Raw genomic sequence first — 25,699 nt, 5'->3', positions numbered from 1 at the left:
TCCACACACACCTGGACCCAGTTCCTAGAACCTAGCAAAGTACTTTCGTAATACAGTGTCAAGACAAGACCAGAAGCCTGTATTAGGTGCCCAGAAATCATTATGAGATCCAGTGTAAATACCTAACTGGAACTCATGCTGGTAGCTACATGCTGCTTGTCCTGATATTATGCTAGCCCCATTTCTGACCCAACATGGGTCTGTAGTACAAAGCTGTCAGCTGACTTTCAGTGCAGTCATATTCCACAGTCACAAATGCACCCAGGAGATCTGAAGGGGCAGGGGCTGTAAGATGACTGCAAATGTTGTTCCTCATTGGAAGCTGGGCCTATACTTCCTTCGTCCATGTGCCTCCATTTACCTAAACAGCCTGTCATAGGCATCATTTATTCCCATTAGTATACAGTTTCTTCATTTCTAAATGAACTGGGTAATAAGGAAACCATTTGAAAGAAAGTGGGGTCTCTGGTGGGTTATAAATAGCTTTCCACTCTAAAAGTTGACAACAGAAAACCAGCAAAGGGAGAGGCCTTTTCCCTTACTCTTTTTTGAAATATGCTTATTTTCCATATTTTATGTTGATGACATGCATTTTACTTGGTTTCTCTGCAGCCAAAAAGCTCTTCCAACTGCCTGCTTTCTGTAAGAGTCATACGAGCCAGGAACATTACATCAAGGGACCTAGGTGAGTTGTAGTCTTCCTTCTGTCTTCTCCATAGTTTATGGATTGTGAGCAACACATAAATATAGTGTAATGAAGTAACAGACCTGGATTTTTGTTGGGTGCCCTGAAGCACCTGAAATATTAGCAGAGTAGAGGGAGTAGTTGGAATCTATTTAGTGGGACAGCAAACTACCGTCTAAGTTTCCTTGTGATTGTATTAGATGAAAAATGTAAAGTAGCAAAGCACGACATTGCACTTGGTTAATCAGCTTGGAGTAGTTTCTGATTTTCACATGTCTATAAATTAAATCATAGATTGGAGTCACACCAGACAGCTGGGGTGCTACAAATATGCTATCAAAGGTTTTCATTGCCTACCATGAGCAGTCAGAGTGCCTCAAATAGCCTCACTGCACAGCACGGTGCCACATGGAGATACTTTTTAAATCTAGCTTAAGTAATGGAAGCAGAATAGTATGGCCAGCATGGAATTGTGTCCAGGCTCATTTACTCTTGTGAGATGGCATTTTGTGATACAGGCATATCCTAAGAGTGTATCTCAGGGTAAACTAGACAATTCTGAGCATTGCAAACTCCTCTATATTTTGGGGTCTTTGTAGTGCCAGATTCTCAGCTACACAGAATGACTGATTTGTTCTTGATAAGAAAAAGTGACCTGCAGGGCCAGCCCTAGGCATATGCTGAATCCACAGCTAAAATGGGCCTCTCTTGCAACCCTTTTTTTTTATTCGCATTTCCTCCATTTCTTTCCTCAGCAGTGACCCCTTTGGAAATATGTACTCTGGGACACTTGTTGTTGCCCATTTGTAGAGATCTTTTATAGCAATCTCAGTAAGACAAACACCTTAAGACCCCTTTTGCACATGCTTCAAACTCCTCTCCTGCATCTAATGAAAGCATCGTTGATTTGTCCAGCTAAACAAGACAGTCCACTGAAGGTGAGGTATAGAATACATTTCTCTTCACAGAGATGAGCAGGATCACCTGCTAGTTGACCATAAGAGTGACCAGCAATGTGTATCACTGAGTTGCCCTTTATGTCTCGGAAATTTTCTAGTCAATCTCTTGAACAAAAAGTCAGCTGAGTGATTCAACTCAGGGGTGATGCATAGGGGGTGCATGCAGGTGCATGTGCACCCCCTGCGCGTGGCAGCGCTCGCCCCTCCTGCTGCTGACAGCACTGGCAGCATCTGCGGGAGCTCCCCGACTTACCGCCACCGCGTTCCCACTGCTCCCGCTACCACCACTGCACTCCTGCCACTGCTGCGCCCCCACAGCCGCCAGGAGCACACGCTGTTAATGATTCAAATATAAGCATGCATAGATCTCCAGATTTACATGGTAACATTTAAAAATATTTCAAAACCACTGTTGTAGTATAAAGTTTTGTACCTGGAAAGAGACTTACCTTGTGGGCCAGATTGTCCAACAAGTGTCTAATGCAGATGTGTATTAGTCATGTCATTGTTTTCAGTAGAGCATTAGTAACGTGAGCAGTAATGTACAGTTCTGTACCATCAGCAATTGCTGCCTTCAAAAGAAATTCTACTCTGTCAAAAGGACAGCTCTTCCTCCCTGCCCTAAGGCTGCTGAGTGTTGCCATTTGCTTCTGAGGCTGAAACAAGTCTGAAGTATTGATATACACTATTGCTATATCATGTCTTTTTCTGCTTCAGCGACTGCTTCTGATTGCTACGTGAGCCTGTGGCTGCCAACAGCTTCAAATGGAAAGTTCCAGACCCAAACCATTGAGAACTCCAATGACCCCGTCTGGAATGAGACTTTCTACTTCAGGATCCAGACTGAAGTCAAGGTGGTTAAGAAAATGAGAATTCATTCTCCTGAAAAGCCCAGAGGCTTCATTTCTAGTTCTGGAGATCAAATGTGCTAAACAAATTAGGGAAATACTTGCGAGACAGAACTTGCTGTGGATCATGTAAAAGAAAGTAGCAGAGAGGAGTGGCTTTCTTAGGACCATCTTTGTTTTGGAAAAATTGAAGGTATAGGTTTCTGGACTAGGGACAAGGAGCATTGGGAGTGAGAGCATCTTCTCCAGATCAGCATATTTAGAATTCTACAAAACATAATTTCAAAGACCATCATTCACAGTATCCCATCCAGATTCTTGGAATTAAATTTAATTAATACCCGAGGGCCAAATCCTCATTAGTAAACAAAAAGCCTAATCTTAAGGATAATAAAAATGCTTAAAAGGCAAAAAGTGATACAGGACACCTGTGCTGCAGCAGACCCAAAAATGTTCAAGGTGTGTACAGAAGTGCTCTGTGCACATCTTACAGCGCTATGGTTTACAGCATGTTTATAGCACTATAAAGCCTCCTGGGGCTTCTCCACTGGTCAGAAATTAGACCAGCGTACAGAAGTTATTTCAAGTGCTGCAGGCTGCTGAAGTGCTGTAAAATAGAGTGCTTCAAATGTAATACCTCATTGAACAAGGGGTAATTTAAAGCACTGTACACATTTTTAAAGTGCTGTAAAGCTGTGCATCTCTGTTAAGTCATGGCAATAAAATACTTTAAATAGCAAAAAAGAAAAACAACTTCTGTATACACCCTTAGAGCTTAGGTTCACTCAGTACCTGCCTTTTGAATGATAACGATTCCTAAGGACCTGGCTCTTATCCAAAATTCACTCAAATCTATTAGGGTGCCAGACAACACCTAGGTTTCACCAGTCTCTCCAGTGGCCCCAAGTCTTTTAGGTGCCCTCAGGACACACCTAACCCACACTGACAGCATTGGGTTCCTGTAGACGTTCAGGGATGCTGCTCTGACACGCTATAATTACAGTACATTGAAGCAGACTCAACAGAGTCTGCTGGAGCATGCTAATTAGCCTTGGCATCTTGTGTATTCAGCATTCCTGTGCTTCAAAATGGCAGCAGGAGTGCTTTAACTAAAGCTTGTCAAACAAACTTTAGTTAAAGCGCCCCGCACTGCCATTTTGAAGCAGGGGATGCTGAGTACATGAGATGCTGCGGGCACTTTCATTAGAACGGCTCTTGGAGCCTCTCTAATTAAAGCACCACCTCCCACCCCCAGCGCATGTCTAAAAATGCCCATTGATATCAGTGCAAAGTGTTGTAGTTAGTTAGTTATTTGTACACACAGCTGAAGGAGGAGGCTATTGGGATGGTGCCTCCACTGCTCATCTTTCTTATAAGAGCTTAGTGGAAATGCACTGGTCTAGGAAGTAGAAGACTTGGGGTTTAGGTCTCTCTGAGCCTGAGGGGATTATTACTTTCAACTCTCACTTTCCAGCAGGCCCTAACCACTAGGTTACAGGATAGTCTGGTTTGAAGTATGCTCTATCTTCCTGTTGAAGCTGAGCCACTGTACAGCCAAAGGTGCCAGAGTCCAGAGGCCAGACAGAAAGCAAGCAAGAAGGAGCCTAACACAGTAACCTAGTGATAACGGCAATAACCTGTGAGGATGGACACCTGAGTTTTGGTCCTTGTTTCCCAGCACTATTTATGTTCTTTTAGTAGAGGTACTTATGGGGCCAATACGGATTTTGCCCTGAATCCCACATTGCTAGATGTGTGCATGAATGTTGTTTCCTTTATCCTTCCTTTATCTCCACAGTGATACAGGAATTTGCAGCAGAAATGAGCTAATGTTTTGTGGCTCTTAAAGAGAACAGACTTGTGACGTACCTCTTCTTTTATTCCCAGAATATCTTAGAACTGACTATCTTTGATAAGGACCTGGTCACCAAAGATGACATCCAGTTCACTGTTCTCTTTGATGTTGCTAACGTGAGGCCTGGAGTGGTAGCCCATGAAACATTCTCTTTGAAATCAGAGGTAAGGACTGAAATTTCAGGAAGACTTGAAGAGTCTATTACAGCCCCCATCTACATCGTGTATTAACTGGATGTTGTGTTTGCATGGGGAGACATTAAATGCTAGTTAGCAGTGACACGCATAAACTCTTCTTGTATCTTCAGGAGAAAAAAATTACTCTCTCAGGTAGACCACCACCTGTGTGAGAAGCAAAAATGCATTGATACCCTGCCATCACTGAGGTCTGCAGTGAGTGCTATTCATCTTACGTGTTCCAGATGAATAGCTTTACCTCCTTCAGCTTAAATTTACTCTCACCTTGCTCAAATACTTCCTGCTAGAAAGGGAAAATGCTTGATGAAAAACATGAACAAAGCTCATGCATTTCCTAAGTTAAATTGTCATTTTATGTAAGTTCCCTTTCTCAGGTTCCAAAGCTTACCCCCATTTCATTCTCGTTTTCATTGACCACCAACAAAGGGGAATTTATTTTGATAAAATCCCATCAAGGGGCTGGTGGGAAAAATTATCCAGAAAGAAAAGCTAGGATAGTTCTACACTGAACAGAATGGTTACAAATGATTAATATTTATTGTCCCTTTCTTTTTTTCAGAAACAGAAATCTTTTCAGAAATGGGAGTCTTTGGAAGTAGAATTTAAGATGGAAAAAATGTGAGTAAAATGCAAAAGTGATGTGTGGGTATGGATCTGGTAAGACGGTAATAACAAATATGGATCAACATGAATGTGCTGTCTTGAAATGTGAATGTGGTGTCTTGAAATTTATCTGCTTTTGGCAAGTGGAGATTTGGGACTGCTGCTTTTCTTCTTCAGTTGTTTTGAATTCACCTCCATCTCCCAACATGCCTCCATTCCATTGATCTGGTTCACATAGCTGTTGCCCCCTCTGTGACAACTAAGATCTGATCCCTAAACATTTTAAAATTGGAAGGGCCAGATAACTTGCATGTGAGAGCATTGCAAAGGAACTCCGTGAGCCACCAGTGTTCATTTTTTTTTTTTTACAAATCTTGAAATACTGGGGAATTCCCCAAAATAACTTACATTGTACCAATATTAAAAAGGATAAATAGAATCATGAATAGGCCAATATGGGAAGCAATCAGTGGAGAGTAAAAGGTGATAGTTAAATTAATGTTGCTAATATAATTTTATCCAAAAACAGTCTCCTTGAATAAACTTGATGTCAGTTTTGGTGAGAACACAAATTTAGTTGCTAAAGGTAGGTCTTTTGACATGATCATTAGGGTTCTGTAAGTCATTTGACTTAGTGTCATATGACATTCAAATAAAAAACTGCGACATGCAAAAACTGGTTAAGCTGCTATGGGAATTTATCAATTGATGCAGAAGTTTCAGTGGAGTTCTGCTTGGATATGTTCTTGACCTAGTGCTATACAATATCTTTGACAGCGATCTGGATGAAAATATAAAATCACTGCTAATGGGACTTCATAAATTAGGATTCTCAAAATACAGGTTTTGACAATAATATATTAACATGGAAAACAGTTTGCTTTTAACTATATGCTTGCAAGCCCTCATTTAAAAAATATACTTAAATTCAATACATTTTTATGTTTAAAACATTTTTTTTTGGTTCTATTTTTCCAGTCCTGGGCCTCCTGAAAGCCTCAGTACAAATGGTGTCCTTGTGGTAAGGTTCAAATTTGAGTTTTTCCTTTATTTCTTCATTATTTTTTTCTTTCTTTAAATTATTTCATTCCTTCATGCCCAAAACTGAGCCAAATCCAAATCCATCCATATACAGCCAACATGATAAATAGGAACACAGGCCTAAAATAAAGAAGACAGGGCACATCTACACATGATGCTACATCGTGGTGGCATCCATGGGTGTCTACATGTGACCAGCAGCTACTTTGCCATAGCAGCATGCTCCACTACGTTAGCGTGCCACTATGGATAAGTAGCTGCTAAAAATAGCCATGCACTGTGCATACAGCACAATATGGGTGGTTACTGTGCTGTGCTTTAGTACTTTTGGGAGTACTAAAGCATGGTGCAGTAACAACATTGCCATAGGGAAAAGGGTGGACATGCCTACAGTCTAGGAGTGGAGGGATTTCAGCATTGCATTCTCTATGCAATAACAGACTTCTGGATCCCTCCTGCAGGTGATATCCTGTCCTCACTGACAGTGATGTCAAATCTACCTTTCATACATTATAGAAAGAATTCATCGGCTAATTCTTCTTCCTTCAAACCTTTAGAAGCACTTTAATTTGGTTTCTTAGTGATTATCCATTCTTTCACTGATTGTCTTTCTCAGTCTCGTGAAATGTGCTGCTTGGAAGTTCAGGTGGAGAAGGAGGAGAATAAAAGGTATTTGAAAGGTAAGTCCATTTCCTAGCTTAAGGGAGCAGGCAGCCAAATCTACTGTATTCATAGCCTGCCAATTCCAGCTAGAGGCACTTTAATTCACAGTGAAGACTGTCTCTATTTGAATGACAATAAAGTAGGGTTCACTGAAAATCCCAGAACTGTCCTTTTCAGCATTTCTCCTTTTCCAGTTTTATAGATTTCATAGATTTCATAGACATTAGGGCTGGAAGGGACCTCGGGAGATCATCGAGTCCAGCCCCCTGCCCAAAGGGCAGGAAGTCAGCTGGGGTCATAGGATCCCAGCAAGATAAGCATCCAATTCACTCTTGAAGGTGTTCAATGTAGGTGCTTGAACCACCTCCGCTGGCAGACTGTTCCAGACCTTGGGGGCTCGGACAGTAAAGAAATTCTTCCTTATGTCCAGCCTGAAACGGTCTTGCAGGAGTTTGTGACCGTTCGACCTCGTCATCCCTTGGGGCGCTCTGGTGAACAGATGTTCCCCCAGATCCTGGTGGTCACTCCTGATAAACTTATAGGTGGCCATCAGATCACCCCTGAGCCTGCGCTTTTCCAGGCTAAAGAGTCCCATGGCTCTCAGCCTGTCATCGTAAGATCTGTTTTCCTGACCTCTGATCATGCGCGTGGCTCTCCTCTGGACTCTCTCAAGCTTCTCCACATCCTTTTTGAATTGTGGAGCCCAAAACTGGATGCAGTACTCCAGCTGCGGCCTCACCAAGGCCAAGTACAAGGGGAGAATGACGTCCCGGGATTTGCTCGAGAAGCATCTATGGATGCACGCCAGCATTTTGGTCGCTTTACTAGCCACAGCATCGCATTGCAGGCTCATGTTCATCTTGTGGTCAATGATGACCCCCAAGTCTCTTTCTTCTGTAGTGCTAACCGACATAGCACTGCCGAGCCTATAAGGGTGCTGCAGGTTTTTCCTCCCAAGGTGGAGAACCTTGCATTTTTCGGTGTTAAACACCATGAGGTTCTCGTCTGCCCATTTGCTGAGCTTGTCCAGGTCAGCCTGGATCACCCGCCTATCTTCTGGCATGGATGCTTTGCTCCAAAGTTTGGTGTCATCGGCGAACTTGGCCAGTCCACTCCTGACTCCAACGTCCACATCGTTAATGAAGATGTTGAACAGTATGGGTCCCAGGACAGAGCCTTGAGGGACCCCACGGGTCACAGGGCACCATGATGAGTGACTGCCATCAATCACAACCCTCTGGGTCCGACCACAAAGCCAATTTCCCAGCCAGCGGATCGTGGTGGAGCCAAGGCCACAACTGGGCAGTTTGGCCAAGAGGTGATCATGGGATACCAGATCAAAAGCTTTTTTGAAGTCAAGATATATGACATCAATCTCTTCTCCCTTGTCCAGGTGATAGGTCACCTGGTCATAGAAGGAAATGAGATTGGTCAAACAAGACCTACCCGCAACAAACCCGTGCTGGCTATCCCTTAGGATGTTAGCCTGGGCCAGTCCCTCAAGGATGGCCTCCTTAATAAACTTTTCTAAGATCTTCCCCAGGATAGAAGTCAGGCTAATGGGCCTGTAGTTAGCCGGATCCACTCTCCTCCCTTTCTTGAAGATCGGCACCACATTGGCCTTCTTCCAGTCTTCGGGCACTACACCAGAGCGCCAGGAGTTTTCAAAGATCCGTGCCAGGGGCTGGGCTATGACGCTCGCCAGCTCCTTGAGTATCCTGGGGTGCAGGTTGTCAGGGCCAGCTGACTTGAAGGTATCCAGCTTCTCAAGGTGTTCCTTCACGAGGTCAGCATTGATGGAGGGTAGGGGATTCCCCTCACCCAGATTTCCCTGTCCCATAGCAGGCAGGGGCATCCCGTGTGACTGATGAAATATAGAATCAAAGGGGCTGGAAGGAGGTAATCTAGTGCATTTCCCTGCTCAAGGCATGATCATCCGCGACTAAAACCATCCTAGACAAGTATTTGTCTAATCCATTTTTTAAAACTACAAAGGTTAGAGATTCCAATCTCTCTGGGTAGTCTGTTCCAATGCTTAACCACCCTATGAATGAGAAACTTCTTCCTAATAGCTATCCTAAATTACCCTTGCTGCAACTTAAGGCCATTGTTCCTTGTCCTGTCCTCTGTTTCCACAGAGAATAGTCTATCACGATTCCGTGTATACACTAAGGTATTTAAAGACTGTGATCAAATTCCCCTTCCTTCTTCTCTTCTCCAGACTAAATAATCCCAGTTCTTTCAGCCTTTCCTAATACAGTCATGTTTCCTAGACCTCTAATCTATTTTGTTTCTCTCTACTGGACTCTCTTTAATTTGTCCATGTCTTTCTTGAAGTGTGGGGCCCACAACTGGGTACAGTACTCCCAGTGAGGCCTCACCAGTGCCAGATAGAGCAGAAGAATCAGTTTCCTTGACTTGCAAATCACACACCTGTAAACACAGCTCAGTATGCTATTGGCTTTTTTTTTTTGCAGGATGAGCACATTGTTTTACCTGTTAACAGTGTCCTTTTTCCTTAAAGCTATCATGTTGGCACCCATCTTGGTTGGGTGAGCAAAAATGTGATAGGATGCTCATGTTGGGAGTGCTCAAGTGTACAGTGGGAAAGCAAGAAAAAGAAATTCAAGATACATTGGCATAAGAATACCTGCTGGTGAACACTTCTCTGGTTGCCTGTGTCTTGAGAGACCTGTCAACATGGCAGCACATGGTGGGTTGTGAAGCATGTAGACCACACAGAAGGAAGTTAGTTTACTTTGTTGGATGTTTTACCTGAATAATGGTAATGTTCTTCATGCAAATCCATTTCTTCTAGAGAATAAAAATGTAGTGCTTACGGTGCATGCGTCATATGAAGGAACACAGAAAACCACCACAGATGTAGATACTTTCCACTTCCACTGCATAAAGAGTTGGGAGCCCATACTAAAAGCCAGACTCCAGGTAATAGCCACAATTCCTTCTCACGTATCTATCACTCTTATTAATTTACATTGAAACAACGCTGTTTATATTTTCAAACATTTTTAAATGTTTGTTGTATCTAGATAAAACAATTTATTATTATATTCCCCAGAAAATTTCAGATAAGGAAGAAAAGGAAGACAATTCACGTGACTCGTTAACAGTCCCACTGAAGTTACTTCCTGTTGGACAGAAAATGACAGTTGGCATGCTCTTAGAAGATGTAAGTGTTTCATGATTTACAATGACTTTAACTAAGGTGAGCATAGATAAAGTGCAGCTTAATTTACATAGTAGAATGACTATTAGATGACCATCAAAAATCTTTTAGCATTTGAGTTTGTCTGAAATTTTCCATTGGAGTAGCTTTTGCAAATTTGACATTTTCTATGGGAAAATTTCAATTTTCAGACAAATGTTTTCTTGCAGGGAGAAAGTGATCTTGCTAAGAGTCTTCTCAGCAGAGCACAGAGAAGCTGAAAAAACTTCCCTCTGTTTTGTCCAAAATGGAATTTTCTGAAACTTCTTCTCATGCAAACCTTTGTGGCTTGGACTTTCTATCCTGATTCACTTTTTCCAGCCAGCTCTGCTTCTTTCATCTTTGGCTTTTATGAAGATGTTTTCTGGCTGTCAATACATCTTATCAGTCTTCTGGCTGCCAGTGCTGAAATTCTTAATAGCAGGTTTTATCTCTTCATTTTCTGCCAGTTGGGTGGGGTGGGAAGAAAACTGGAATACAGCAGTTAAATTATCAGCGTCTTGCAGATGCTTGAAGAGTATTTTGTCTTTAGTGAGATTTATTGATCTCAACATTCAGCACTGGGACACTAAAGGCATGTCCATGCCACTTCCATGTCACTCCCAGGGCTGCAGCTGAGGAGCATGTTTTGTCCACTCGCTTCTGCTCACCACCCACCCAACCCCAGGAAAGAGAAAGTTGCAGCTACCCTGCCTGAGCTAAATAAAAAAATCAAGCTATATATATATATCAAGCTAAATGATATATATAGCAAGCTTTCGTGAGCTGTAGTTTGCTTCTTCAGATGCTGACCTCATCAGGCATATCTATCTACTTTGGTTAGTCTACAAGGTGCAAGTCTATATCCATATCTATATCTATCTATAGATACATAGATATCTTACAGGCTTTCATAGTTTCATAGTAGCTAGGGTCAGGAGGGACCTGAACAGATCATCTAGCCTGACCCCCTGCCACAGGCAGGAATGAATGCTGCGTTCACAAGACCCCAGACAGGTGATCGTACATCCTCCTCTTGAATTTGCCCAAGGTAGGGGCGAGGACCACTTCCCTGGGAAGTTGGTTCCAGATTTTGGCCACCCTAACTGTAAAATATTGCCTCTTGATCTCTAACCTAAACCTATTCTCCATTAGCTTATTACCATTGTTCCTTGTCACCCCAGGTGGTGCTAGGGAGAAAAGGGCTCTCCCTATTTGCTGTTGATCTCTCCTGATGAGTTTGTAGGCAGCCACCAGGTCCCCCCTCATTCTCCTCTTGCTGAGGCTGAACAGGTTCAGGTCCTTCAGTCTCTGCTTGTAGGGCCTGTCCCACTGCCTTCTCACCAAGCGGGTGGCCCTCCTCTGAACCCTAAGCTATAGCTCACTTCATATGTATTTATTTTGATTAGTGTACACACACACACACACACACACACACACATGCACCCGCACAAACACTTTGCTTAGTCTACAACATGTAAATCTACCTTGCCTTCTACTACACTAGGGAGAGCTGAAAGATAGCTTATCCAGTCATCTCTTAATCTGCTAACAGCTACCATTCTCTTTTTTCCAGCCCTCACAGAAGGCTGATGGTAAACATAGGGAGGGTAGAAGTTAATCGTTACTAGTTTTTCTGCCAGGGAGAAGAGAAAATAGTTATTTTTTCTTACCTTTTCTGGATCCCCCTCCTCCTAAAACCCTCATTTTTTGCCTCTTTGATAGCTCTTGGGCTCTCCATTTTTATCTTTAGCAACCTTTTGGAGGGACCTGGTAATTTATTTCTCCTCTTTTCCAGTGTTAGAAAACTGGTAGGACCCCTTCCTTCCTTGAGGACCACGTGCCTTGGTTTACGAGGAAATGTGGTACTGTGACCCAGGTAGACTTTCTGCTTCATCAGCCCATTTGGGGATCCATAGTGAGGATCCTTATTTGCTGTCCTTTCACTGTCCCTGTCCAAAAACAGAGCTAGGAAAGAGGGAAGTCACTCACACCAGAAAGCACTTGGAGTGAGGGGCAGAAAAATGACTTGCCTCTGAGAAGCACCATTGCTCATTTCTTAACTGTCTGATTCATACTGAAATTATTTGCTTTCAGAAGACAGAGCTGAAGTTGCATCTGCAAGTAAATGACTGGTAAGAAGATGTACTTTCTCTACAAAATGTTTTGTTGCTTTTTTGGAATGGCTAATTCTAAAGCAAGATATTCTTGATCTAGTTCTAAATCATACACACACCGCGACTAGAATCTGCCGTTACGTAAGAGCCATCAAAATATTACTATACATATTTGAGGTAAATTATAACAAATTTAGCTTCATGATGCTAACATTTAGAAAAGGCAGTTTCAAACAATGAGGAGGCATCTAGTCAAAAGGGAAGCTATGAAACTCCTTAGATTCCTCATGGAGGATACCTAACGTAACAGTTACAAAAACAGGAATGTAAGGGAGGGAGGTGGATATGATTGAAATGTCAAGATTCAAGGGTTTATTTGAGTCAAAGAGGTGCTCTTCAGAAAATAGCAATTGAGTGCCAGTGAAGTCAGTAAAAAGGACCATAAATTAGAGCAGCTGAAATGTTAGTGTGTATAAATAATTTAAAAAGTACAAAAAATATAACACCGTTATACAGAGCAATGGTACAACCTCACATGGAATGCTGTTTTATGTTCTGGTCACCCTATCTCAGAAAAGGCATGTCACAGATGAAATAGAAGAGATTTAGCTGACAAAAATAATTAAAGATGTGAACATACTTTTATCTTTCCACTTTACCTGTCCTCAGCAGACACTAGACTTTCTGTTGAGAAAAATGGCAAGGTTCCTAAGACCAAGCAGAAACAGTAAGCTGTTTATAAAGAAACATGTTCAGTTGTTTACTCCAAAGATGTGGGTCTGGGTTTGTCTCTGTAAACTGCAAGGGTGAATCATGATTCTTTATGGAGTTTGACAAACCACAGCTGATGAAACTAAATTCATATCAATTCTGAAGGTTGACACTGTGCCTGTGTGATTGCATGTCCTTTTGTATGTTCCAGCTCAGAAAATCTGGATGTGCGGTTAGGATATGATCTTTGTGCCGATGAGCAAGAATTCCTGCACAAAAGAAAGAAGGTGGTTGCTAATGCCCTGAAAAAGGTTCTCCAGCTGAAGGAAGATCTACATGAGCATGAGGTCTGAACAAGTGACTAAGGATGGGGCTATTAGAAGGGAAACTATGTTTCAAATGTTGTGAGGATGGATCTGTGCAGTTCCCTGCAAACTCTCCCCTTTTGTCCTTATATGTTGCAGACAAATATTTTGAATTCAGTGGAACTGGAATAGAACGGAAACTTGCCAAACTGCCATGGGAAAAAGAAAGTTGGAAATGTGGACTCTGGGTTGTTGTTAGAAATAGCTGTCTTGGGGTTATATTAGGGTGGGTCCAAATCGTTTTATCCAATACTGGGTATTTGACTAAACCTCTTTTTCTTTCCTTTTTCAAACAATAAATGTCAGCCTCCTGCAGAACATTTTGATTTATGCTGAAGAACCAAACTCTACAACTGAAACCAAAAAAGTCTGGAAGTAGAAGGGTTCATTCCAGTAATGCTTCTGTAGTACTTCCTATCCCCAGTCTCTTCAGTGGGTAGAGCTCCCAAGCCAGACATACATCTCCAAGGATGTATCAGGGTCAAAGCGTTGGCCATTATGTGCAGTGTGGTGGCTCAGCAAGAGATGAGACCCTGTAGCTTCACAGAAAATGCAGCTTGGCCAGAGACCATGGTCCATAAAAGAGATGGAGCATCTGAACTTGAGCACCTGTGGGACTGTCCTGTTGCAGCTCACACTCAAAATTTGGGTTTTCAGATAAAATTTCTCCATTTCTCATTTTTAACCAAAAAGTCAAAATGCTCCATAGGAGAGGAGCAGTACCATTATCTAAATGATACTTGTTCCCCCAGATGTATTTTGAATTTAATACTTCCCTTCCTTGCTGTATTTCTACTAGGATATTTCATAAATCATTTTGTTTAATAATGTTTCAGTTAATAGCAGTGAGTAGATTATGACATATTTGAATCCATTCATCATTTGATTTATTCCAGTTTACCTGACTGACACTTGCTGCATCTATATGAGACCCTGACTGCTCAGTAGCCCGTGACTACTGCGCAGTAGCATTGCATGGCAGGAAACATGATACAATGCTACAGGGCAGTAGTCACACGCTACCGCGCAGCTAGCATCACAAAACAGCAATTTTTGGTGCGACTCCACGGTAACTGGTTACTGCAGTCATTTAGTACTAGTTTATACAAGTATGAAATCGCTGTACAGTAACAACTGCGTAGTCTGCATCTCATGTAGATACGGCCACTGAGAGTCAGATTCTGATGTGATATAAATCTTTGTAGTTTCACTGGTAGCAGATCAGGGGAGGAAAGGAATTTTAAAAGTGTTGAGGGTTTTTGTTTTTTTTTTTACAATTTAGCTCAAATGAAGGACTTCCATGAACGTTTTCTTAAGGTCACTTGTCACTATTTTAAATGGATGAGACCAGCAATGCTCAACCCCTGGCCCACAGACCAAATCCAGCACATGGAGCCATGGCACCTGGCTTGCAGGCTTCCCCGTGGGTCAAGAAATTTGGTGGTGGGGAAGTGATGTCAATTAACACTGCCATCCCTACCCCACTGCCTAGTTTTCAAGTCCCATACAGCTGGCTAAGGGCCCTGTCTGGGCCACTGCCACATGATCATGTCTAGCCTAGCTGAGCCAAGTCATTGCTAGGCAGCCAAAGGCAAGGTCTGGCTGGGCCTTTGCCATGCAGCGGGATCCAGGCCCTCCCAGCATGGCTGAATTGGGGTTGGGTGGACCACACTCTGTGTGCAGCTGGATCACTGGGCTTGCCACTCCTGGTATGGTCAGAATGGATGTGGGTTGTTGCTGCACCCCTTGTGCCATAATAGGCCCTCACTGTGCCTGCTCTGCATGCCGGATTGGGTCCAACAGCCGGATCTGATCTGTGGACAACCTGGGCACTACCCACCTAACCCATGGCACAAAAATGTTGGGCACCATTGGATGAAACTATACTTCTAAAGATTGGCTAGAAACTGACTTAATTTAAGTGTTCTGCAGTAAAATCTACTGATGGGACACGGGGTTGGACTTTTCTGTGTAGACAGGTGGCTACATTTTTTTAAGGATAGTGCTTCCTTATTTTAACAGGTTCCAGTGATTGCTGTTATGACATCAGGTGGAGGCCTCAGAGCGATGACTTCTATGTATGGCCACCTTTCATCTCTCCAAAAGCTGAATCTTTTGAACTGCACAACTTATATCACTGGGACATCTGGCTCCACATGGTGAGGCTAAGAATGCTTTAGGATTTTTTTTTTGTTATATTACTAGAATGAATGGCTATGTGCAGTGGTGTTCAAACTTTTGGCCCCGTGGGCCAGGTGGGTGGTGCAGAAATGCATATCTCATTGTTAATGAATTACTCTAGTTAACTGCTAAAACCCATTGGAATTAGTTATTTAAAATAAATTCCATTTGGGATTGCTAAATCTCACAGTTTTATTTCCTTTTTACCACTGTCCTTCTACAAGAATGAAAATAATTCTAGAAAAACTTAAAATCTATTGACACAGAAGTTCTGCTCAACAGCAAGATGGTATCTGCTCCTCCCTAGTATTTTTTGCATATTCCCAGCTGAGACCCTGTTTTAAATAGATGTGTTGCTTAGACTTACTCCAGAGTTTTAGCAGGGGAGCCAAATGATATATTTGAAAAAGTTAAAATTCACTGTCTTGTACAGGAATACTTCCAGTAGACAATTGGTTTCAAATTAAATTATAGTAGATTTTGTATTGTCAGGTATTACCAGAAATGTCTGTATTATCAGAACAATTTGCTTTCAATTGCATTTGCTATGCATTTTCATTGTCAGAAATTTTCCTTTGTCAGAAATACCCCCTAGATATTTTTCTTGGATCCTGTTCAGACCAGTAGATAAGAATTAGTTGAGGATGTGAAAGTGATGCGAAACTTGGGTGGCAATGATTATGACATGATTGGATTCATGATTCTAAGATGGGGAAAACATGAGGTCAGCAAAAGATGCTGGATTTCAAGAGGGCAGATTTTAATTGCCTCAGGGACATTCCAGGTTAGGTACTATGAGGAGACAGACTGAAGAATAAGGCATCCTAGTGGGGCTGACGGTTTCTAAGTACTGGAAGCTCAAGAATAAGCTATTCAAGCATGATAGAAAAACAAGAAGAATGGCAGAAGGCTAATGTGGCTTCACAAAAAGCTTTGTGAAAGCCTCAAACTAAATAATACATATAGGCAATGGAAGGAAGTTCAAATCACTAAGGAAGCATATCAAGTAACCTCAAGAACTTGCAAGGACAAAATCAGGGAAGCAAAGATAAAAAATAAGTAACACGTAGCAAAGGAAATTAATGGCAAGGTCTTTAAATATGTTGGTCAGGAAAGAAAGACTTAGGAAGCTGTGGGTTCGCTACTAGATAGCTAGGGTGAGCAACTTAAAGAAGATGCAAAAAGGCAGCTATGTTGCCTCAGGCTTCACACAAACAAGACACAATAAACTGCTAACAAAAATTATGTAGGCAAGAAAGGGGAAAAGTTTTGGGTTATGATAATGAAAGAGAATATCAGAGAGCTTTTGATGAGTTTGAATGAATTTAAGTGTGCAGAGCCTGATGAACTTCATCCCAGGGCATTGAAAGAAACTGCAGAAGGAATCTTGGAGTCATTGGGAATAATATTTATAGGCTAGGGACAGACATTACACATAAACTAGTTTAAGTGATCAGAAACTGGTTTAAGCCTGTAACAGAAAAAGATGTTCAGTGCATACAAACCAGTTTGAAAATGTGTGAAACTGGTTTGAGATAAACCTGGTTGAATGTAGCATCAGACTGAACTGATTTAAGTCAAAATGGTTTATGCAATGTCTGTCCCAGACCGCTTGTTGTTTTAAGTTTAACCAGACTCCCCCAGCATCCTGACATCCTCTCTGGGCTGGGTAGGGCTCTCTGCTCCATAGCAGAGCTAGCCCTTCCCCTCTGTTCCCTGGCTGCAGCTCCAGCAGAGATTATAGGCATCTGCCTGTCTTCCCCCTGCTCCCCCGCTCCCCTCTCCACTCTCTGCTAAGCAGGCATCACCCCTCCCCTCTGCCTTACACAGACACCTCTCAGTGTTAGGTAGCAGACCACATGCTGGCTATGGTCCATGCTGTGGGAGACAAGGCAGACAGGACAGTGCCACTTAGGGCTTTAGGAGCTAATCAACAGGTCATCTGGTAATGTCCCTCCATTCCTTCTTTGGAACAATTGTTTAAGAAGAGCTTAAACCAATGAGAGAAGCTGTTGTTTTCTTATATGCTGATAACAGAACTGATAAATGCTCTGTTATTAAGGGAGGGAACCCCTCCATAACTAGAATGTCCTGCTGGGGCCTGGCTGAACCCCCCCCCTCCCCAGCTCATCACTATAGAAGAGAAGGGAGGGCTGCTGTACTACCTCCTGGCTTGTAGCCTGAGCCCCTGCAGGCATGTGCCTGCATTTCTGGGATGTCTGTGCAGTTACAAACAGATTTATCCTAGCCTGGTTAGACTAACCTGCAAAGATTGAATCAATTCAGGCTCAGGCTTTTTGAATGTCTGTCCCTAGCCATAAAGTTCTGGGAAGCAGGTGAAGTTCCAGAATCCTGACAAAGGGCCAACATAGTGCCTCTCTTTAAAAAAGGCTAAAAGGAGGACCTGGGGGATTATACACTGGTCAGTCTGACTTTGATACCCACAAAATTGCTGGAGCAAATTATAAAGAAGTCAGATTGTGAGCATCTGGAGGAGGAAAACCAGGGACATCATCCTGCCACTTTACTCGGCCTTAGTGAGGTCTCAGCTGGAGTACTGCATCCAGTTTTGGGCCCCCCACTTCAGGAGGGTTGTGAATAAGCTTGAGAGAGTCCAAATGAGAGCCACCTGCATGATCAAAGGCCAAGAGATCAAACCTTATGAGAGGAGGCTGAGGGACATAGGACTCTTTAGCCTGGAGAAGCACAGGCTCAGGGGGAACTTGGTAGCAACCTATAAGTATATAATGGGTGTGCATCAGGATCTGGGAGAACATTGTTTCACCAGAGCTCCCCAAGGGATAATAAGGTCTAACACCACAAACTTCTGGAAGGCCAATTTAAACTGGACATAAGGAAAAACTTCTTTACAGTCTGAGTGTTCAGGTTCTGTAACAGACTCCCTCCAGAGGTGATGTAAACACCTACTCTGAACTCATTCAAAAGGCGTTTGAATGCTTATCTTTCTGGGATTATTTGACAGCACATTTCCTGCACATTTCCTGCCTATGGCAGGGGGGCTGGACTCAATGATCTTTCGAGGCCCCTTCCAGCCCCTAATGTCAATGAAATCTATGAAAAGCTTATTATGAACAGCCAGCATGGATTTATTGAGAACAAATCATGCCAAAACAACTTGATCGTCTTTGAAAAAGTAATTTGTTGTGGGGATTAAGGGGAAGGCAGTGGACATAGAATACTTGGACTTTAATAAGCCTTTTTATAAAGTCTTACCTGACCTCATAAGCAAACTGGGGCAACATGAGCTAGATAAATTTTACTTCAAGGTGGATACATGGATACCATGTGTTGCCACCCGCTCAAGCCCAGGTTGCAGAGGCTATGCTGTTGGTCCTCTCCATGTTGAATGGTGGTGGTCATGACCACAGTCACGGTCACTCCAGGCGGTGGGAGTGGGGTGCAGCATCTAGGGCTCCCTCAGTGCAAGTCATAGCATGAGCCATAGCCCCACTGTGCCTGGCCTGAGCACAGGCGAGCTAAATTGCACAATGAGGCTGCACACCACTGATGCACTGTGGCACTAGGGTATGCTCTCTGCTCGATGCCTGGGAGCATTATAATGAAACTTGCTGAGTGCTAAGTGGAATCAGGTATGAATTTAAAATGAGCATTACAGTGAATTAGTGCTAAACAAAACAGCATTAAGTGGGGGTTGCCTGTATTTTCATCTGTAATAAAAATATTTACATATAGTTGGGTACCTTTTTTTTTTAATTTCCTGATGATAGGAAATTTGGTGTTCAACTAATGAAACTGAAGGATTCCCATAAACAGAGAGAGGAACATTTTAAGTGGAATACCCTGAACATTAATGGTCAGAGCAGAGGTGGGTGGAAATATCTTCTGGCATCTCTAAACCAAAGCCAGTGGAGGCCAACAAGGGTATACCAGGAAGTAGATCATTCAAGATAAGTCGGATTCAATCTTTTAGCCCTGTGGGCCAGATGAGGAGCACAGGGCCAATCTGTGGTCTGGATCAGACCCTGTGAGCCAGGATCAGGCCCACACTCCAGTCTTGGCTGGCCCCCAGGCACCAGGACTGGGCCCCACATTGCCCCCATGAATGGGGACTAGGCTAGGGGCCCTGTGTCACCTGTGCCCAGCCACATGTGCTGGGAATAGGTTGCGTTGCCTCTGTCCAGCTGTACATGCCAGGGTTTGGCTCCAGTGCCCTATGTCACCCCATGTAGCCCTACGCACCAGGATGGGGTCCTGCACTGCCCTGTGTGCTCTAATACACAGGCCCATGGGTCTTCCCAAGGACTTGTGGGGAACCCTGTGGATTGGATGACATGATTTTGGGGCCAGAACGGCCCTGGAGGCCAGGGGTTGAGCACCCCTACTCTAGATGTACCCTGTTCATATGCTCTCCCTCTAAAGCACCCAGTATTGCCACTCTCAGAGACAAGATACTGGGCAAGATGGACCATTGGTCTGACCCAGTATGGCACTCCTCAGTAGTGTAACTAAGGTGAGGCAACTAGGGCAGCAGTTCTGGGGGCAGGAGGGGGTGTGATTTTTGCAGGGGTACAGAAAAGTAGCATCAGCTGCTGTGGTTGTACCAGCAGCACTGGGAACCAGAAGTTGATGCTACCCTATGTGCCCAGCTGCTGTGTTATGTCTCTGGTACTCATGTTTTTACATTAGCACCTAAATCCTAATCCCACTGAAGTCAGTATAAAATCCCCATTGATTTAATGGCATAGGCTTCACCACTCTGCACCTGTGCTTCCCCCTCTATAAAATAGGAACGTAAATGGATAAGATAAGAACCAAACCAAGCCTGCAGATCCAAATACCTCCAAACATCTTGGGGCAGACTGGACCTATATCTGAATACTGCAGATCAAGCGCATCCATTTTATATTTTCACCTGCCACTTGAGATATATATATATATATATATATATATATATATAAAAAACAAACCCCATGGATTATTGTTTTGTTAACCTTTCATCTCTATTCTTCAGGACCATGACAGATCTGTATGGAAATAGCAACTGGTCAGAGAAAACTCTGGAAGGGCCATTAAAAGAAATAAAGAAACAAGTGACAAAATGCAAGCTAAATATTATATCCATAGAGCGCCTGAATTATTATCACAAGGAGTTGATTGAAAGGGTAAAAGAAGGGTTATTCTCTTCTTTTACTGCACTGTGGGCACTTATTCAGGAAATGTTTTTACATGATGAGGTATGTACAATTCTTCTATGAGTATTTTCCAACTATGTCAATCTTTCTCAAACACAAGGATATATAGTCCTAGGGGGATGCTGTAAACTGATGGATATGCAGAAGGAGGGAATGAGCAAGCAGAAGAAGGGAAAAGAGAAGTATATATGGAGAACAGGGAAGACAAGAAAATGAAGAATATTCTATATTATCTCTTAAGCCACTGGGGAGGTTACAGTGACATAAAGTGTTACTTTTTTCTAATCCACAACATGGACTCATAACAATACACAGCAGCATAACAACCTTAAGAAAGAGTACTGTATGCAGTCCCAGAAAGTTTGAGAGCCAGTGCGTTATTTCATATCTAAGGAAAATCCTTTTTTTTTATTTTGGGTCTTCAATTGTATTTTATGTATGGACACAAACCTAGGATCCCAAAATGCAAATGCTCCACATTGTAGGTGAATAAAGTTCACTGGGATGTCTAAGTGACTTAAAAGGCTCAGTCCTATTTTCAAAAGTGACTTAGGAGCCTAACATCAAGATTTTTGGGAGCTTCTAATGAGCTTTGGTGCCTGAGGCATCTTAAATAATTAGGTTCTCAGAAAGTGCTGAGCAGTCACCTTATACAGATGTCTCAATCGGGCACTAAAACTCTGAGGAACAGAAATCACTATTTATTCTTTAAATCTTGGCCTAAGCCTCCTTAAAGGCCAATAGAGCTGAGATGCCTAAGTCATTTCTACCCAGGAGGACTTTTACAATCTTTTCTCTGATGCCTGATGAAGGGTGTTCGTGCCTGAAAGCTTGCAATTAAATACTTTTTTTTTTGTGCAAAAATCTTGTTGGCTTAATGAAAGATCTCACCTCTACCATGAGCCCTGATTGCTTGAGTCACTTAGGTGCGTTTGAAAGTATAGCCATGCAGAAGGCACAGGCACAAAAGTTTAGAAGCTGCTTCTGAAAATGTGTCTAACAGGTTTCTCTTTTCAGGTATTAACACGTTTGTTTTCTGTGATTATTCAGGTATGTTCTGTCAGCACCTTCATGTAACTGGATTTCAGATAGTTTATTTTGTCATTTCTGTTTTTTCGGTTAGCCAAATAAGCATAAACTCACAGATGAGCGTCAGGCTGTGGATCAGGGTCAGAACCCCCTGCCTTTCTATGTAGCCCTCAATGTTAAAGATGAAGTCAGCACTTTTAAGTTTAGAGGTAAGACTTCAAACACTTACCTCCTTCTCTGGCTGAGGGAAGACATCTGCTTCTGTGAAGCAGAGGAACTTGAACAGATTTTGGCAAAAAAATAAATAAAAAAATTCCTGCTAAACTGTAACTAAGGTGGGCTTACTCACTGGAGTGCAGAAAGATGATGTGTCTCTAGCTGTTGTGTGCTTATTACTATTGAGGATGATAGGAAGGATACTCTAATTCAGGGGTCTGTAATCCCCAGCCAGTAGGCCAGCTCCAGCTCCTGGGGCGGTGTTATTTGGCCTGCAGGGCTCCCTGTGGGTCCAAAAATTTGGTGGCACCACCCCCAGCTGCCAAATTTCCAGATTTATGAGGAACCCTGGGTCCTACATGCTAGATTGGGCACCTGATCCTGGTACACGAGGCTGGGCTGGGGCAGGGCTGGGTGCTTGGGGTCTGATCCTGGCCTGTGGGGACAAGGGGTATGCTGCCAGGCCCTAGGGCCTGATCCTGGTGCATAGGACTGGGCAGGAAAGATGCAGGATCCTAGGGCCCAATCCTGGCATGTAGGGTGGGTGGGTGTCGCATGGGCTGTCTGGGCAAAATCCCTGCATGTGATGACAGACCAAGGACCCAGGGTGTGATCCCAGTCAGAGTGCAGCTCAATCCCAGCTTGGGGGAGCCAGCTGAAGCTGCACAGGGCCCACTCCTGGCATTCACGGCTCCATCTGGCTCATAGATTGGCCCCACGCTACTCATCTGGCCTTCAGGGCCAAAAGCTTGAGCACCACTGCTCTAACAGATAATGTAATTGGCAGGACCCTTGCTTGTGGACTCAGACAATAGTGAATCCAGGAACAGGGCAAGACAGGTGATGCTCTCCTGTCACTTTGGCTGCACTGTGTATGTGCAATGAGCTCTGAGTTCACTGCCTACTAGGGGTATGCGAAGCAGGCCCTATTCGATTCAGATTCAGCCCAAATCAGGGACAGTGATTCAGATCACTGTTCCTGATTTGATTCAGCCAAATCCGAATCTGAAGATTCAATGCAGATTTGGAGAATCAGTGATTCGGACATAGACACAACTTTAAAAGTTTTTTCTACGTAGCAGGTGCGGCTTGTAATCACTGCAAAGCTGGGGCGCATGGATCGTCCAACAGGAGTGTGGGGGGGCCCTCCACGTGCTTGCCGGTGAACCTGGAAGTAGACTAGAAGTACTTCCGGTCCACTTCTGGGTTTGCTGGGGAGTTCCCTGGGTGGTCTCCCCACATCCTCTGGCTCAGCAATTGGCCACAGGGGGATCCTAGGTGGCCCTGTTAGACCCAGGAGGCACCAGTCGCCAAGCCGGAGAGGTAGGGGGGGCAGGGAGCCTAGTGGACCCGGAAGTAGACCGGAAGTGCTTCTGGTCCACTTCGGGGTCTGCTGGGAAGTGCCCTCGTGCTTCTGTGGGATGCTCCATGCACCCCAGCATCGCAGCGTTCATGAGCTCCTGCTACCGAGAGGTATGTAGAAAAAACATTTAAAGCTGTGTCTATGTCCGAATCTCTGAATCTTTCCTAATCTTCCTGAATCAATTTGGAGGGTTCTGATTTGATTCGGAGAGATTAAGTGACCTCTGATTTGATTTGGATTTGGAGATTCGGCCACTGAATCAGCCCAGATCTCTGCCAAATTGAATCAAGGACTGAAGCTTCGCACAACCCTACTGCCTAGTTAATATGGGCTCCTGCTGGAGCTTATAGCTCACCAAGTCGGTGGTGGTGGTGGTGGAGGGAGGGGGTGTGTTGTAGCCAGAGCCCCCTGCTTTTCCATGGCTTTGGAGCTCAGGTGGTGAATGTTGCTGTTGTTCACCCTGACCCTGCTTCCTGAAGTGAAATCCTGGTACCTTATTCCTCATTTATTGGGAGCTGAAATATCACTGTTTAATTTTCTTCTATGACAGTATAAGAGCACGCACACAGGCAGTTACCACAGAGCAGCTGACACACAGCTGTCTCGTTTTATCTCATAGCAAATAGTTTGGGTCTGCCCTTGTCTACCTCATGCCTCAGTGGCACATCTCAAAAATGGGAATAGGGCTTCCTGACTTCACTGGGGTGCTGGGAAGATTAATAATTTTGAGTTAGATGAATATGTCTTTGATGACAGTGCATTGCTATTTCTAGAGATACAGGTGAAAGGGTAGGCTATTTATTTCTAGAAACTAAATCTGGGCTTTGGAGTAATTCTGAGGTCCAATTTTTTGAAAACCTTGACCTGAGAGTCTAGTTTAATTCAGGTTAATGCATAAGGCTTCAACAATGGATCTCCCAACTTTGTTCTGAAAAAACTGAAAAAGTCAGTTCATTCTCCGTGTGCAGCAGCTTCTCTCTGTTTTTATAGATGTGGGTATGTAATTTGGGTTATAAGCTATAGTTAGCCTAGAGCAGCTGAGAATACCATATTTTCTTTTATGACTTACTATATCCAGTGATGTAAGTGGCATTCCCTTTCTCCATGCTCTGTGCATTATAATAAACATCTTTTGTGTCAATCCTTTTATAGAATGGGTGGAGTTCTCACCTTATGAGGTGGGTTTCCCAAAATATGGAGCCTTCATTCGCTCAGAAAATTTTGACAGTGAGTTCTACATGGGGAGGCTGGTGAAGAAGTTCCCAGAGTCCCGGATCTGCTATTTGGAAGGTGACCTTTATTAATGGAAAATAACTTAATGAAAAAATGTGGTTGTGAGTAGGCAGTGGCTAATGTTCTGCAGTATGAATTAGCTAAATCAGGCCAAGTTTACTTCTGAACCAATGGAGTTCAATATTGCCAGAGCCCAAATCATCATTCAGACTCTAACCTTAACCCTCAACCTCAATATCAGTTCTTTCCTGTCACATCTGCCTATTCCCTGCCCAGCAATTATTGACATATTTCATTCCCCATATAAGCTTTGAAGCCCCCTGACACATTTCAGCCCCTTGTTCCTCAGTGTGCCTTTGCATCTCCTGCAGCTCCAGGAATGTGTTGTTCCCTCTGAGGCAGGGGTGGGGAAGAGGTGCAATGTAGGGCTTTGCAAAGCTTTGGGTGCTGATTAGATTCAGAGGAGATTCAGCCTCATTGTGTGGCTGAGTGTCTGAATCCAAACTGAATCAGGGAATCAATTAAAAGGTCCAAATTGATTTGAAGCTCTCTGGATTGATTCAGAAAAGATTTGGAGAGCTTTGGTGATTTGGGCAGTCCCTGCTTGCTGCCTCAGGGAGATGGACCTGGACTCCATGCTGGTAAGTAGGGGTGGGGGTGTGGGGGTCTGGAAGGTGGGGGCGAAACCATGAGGCCAGGCCCCATTCCCCTGCCTGCTCCCCCAGCTCCCCTGAGCACCCCTGACCCCCTTCCACTCCCCCATCCCCTGCGTCCCCCCTCCAATGGCTGCCCTGCCTGTCCCAGCTCCCAGTTGCTTAAAAAAAGGCTCCTACTCACCAGCTGCTACCAGGCAGGGGGGTGATCCCTGCTGCCCCCTGCTGCCATGTGGGGGGCTCTGACATGAGCCCTCTGACCCTTGCCAGCTCCACCCAAGGCTGCCCTGCTTGTCCCAGCTCCTGGCCCTTTAAACCCTCCCCCACCAAAAGCTGTGACTCACTGGCTGCTGCAGTGGCTTCAGCGTTTTGGGGGACTCATGGAAGAGCCCCCCATGCAGCATGGGGCAACGAGGGGCAGTGGGGATTGGCCCTCACTGGGCAGGAGCTGGTGAGACCAGGATTGTTTTTCTTTTTTTTTTTTTTCTAAAGGTCCAGGAACTGGAGCAGGCAGGGCAGCCATGGTGGGGAGGGGGGCTGAGAGAGTGGGTGGGAGTTTGGGGACTCGTGGCAGCGTGGGGCAGTGGGGATCCTGCAAATG

General features: G+C 43.8%; 1 protein-coding gene across 1 annotated transcript in view; it reads left to right on the top strand.

Annotated features, from left to right (window-relative positions):
* Positions 1 to 591: 591 nt before the first annotated feature.
* The window catches only part of LOC149871853 (cytosolic phospholipase A2 beta-like), a gene marked incomplete at its 5' end in the record, with an annotated part of 51,858 nt that continues 26,750 nt past the window's right edge, over positions 592 to 25,699 (top strand). The window contains 14 exons of the mRNA XM_090034645.1: positions 592 to 685; positions 2,362 to 2,498; positions 4,380 to 4,511; positions 5,104 to 5,162; positions 6,126 to 6,168; positions 6,805 to 6,868; positions 9,670 to 9,797; positions 9,931 to 10,041; positions 12,154 to 12,191; positions 13,096 to 13,231; positions 15,272 to 15,408; positions 20,424 to 20,646; positions 21,728 to 21,842; positions 24,365 to 24,502. Of these exons, the coding sequence (XP_089890771.1) occupies positions 592 to 685; positions 2,362 to 2,498; positions 4,380 to 4,511; positions 5,104 to 5,162; positions 6,126 to 6,168; positions 6,805 to 6,868; positions 9,670 to 9,797; positions 9,931 to 10,041; positions 12,154 to 12,191; positions 13,096 to 13,231; positions 15,272 to 15,408; positions 20,424 to 20,646; positions 21,728 to 21,842; positions 24,365 to 24,502 (1,555 nt within the window). The remainder of the gene's footprint in view (positions 686 to 2,361; positions 2,499 to 4,379; positions 4,512 to 5,103; positions 5,163 to 6,125; positions 6,169 to 6,804; positions 6,869 to 9,669; positions 9,798 to 9,930; positions 10,042 to 12,153; positions 12,192 to 13,095; positions 13,232 to 15,271; positions 15,409 to 20,423; positions 20,647 to 21,727; positions 21,843 to 24,364; positions 24,503 to 25,699) is intronic.

Source organism: Crocodylus siamensis, chromosome 2 (assembly GCF_052110815.1).
Source record: "Crocodylus siamensis isolate JL-2025a chromosome 2, ASM5211081v1, whole genome shotgun sequence".
NCBI lineage: Eukaryota > Metazoa > Chordata > Crocodylia > Crocodylidae > Crocodylus > Crocodylus siamensis.
The sequence above is the reverse complement of the archived record's forward strand: the minus strand, read 5'-3'. Positions and strand labels throughout refer to the sequence as shown.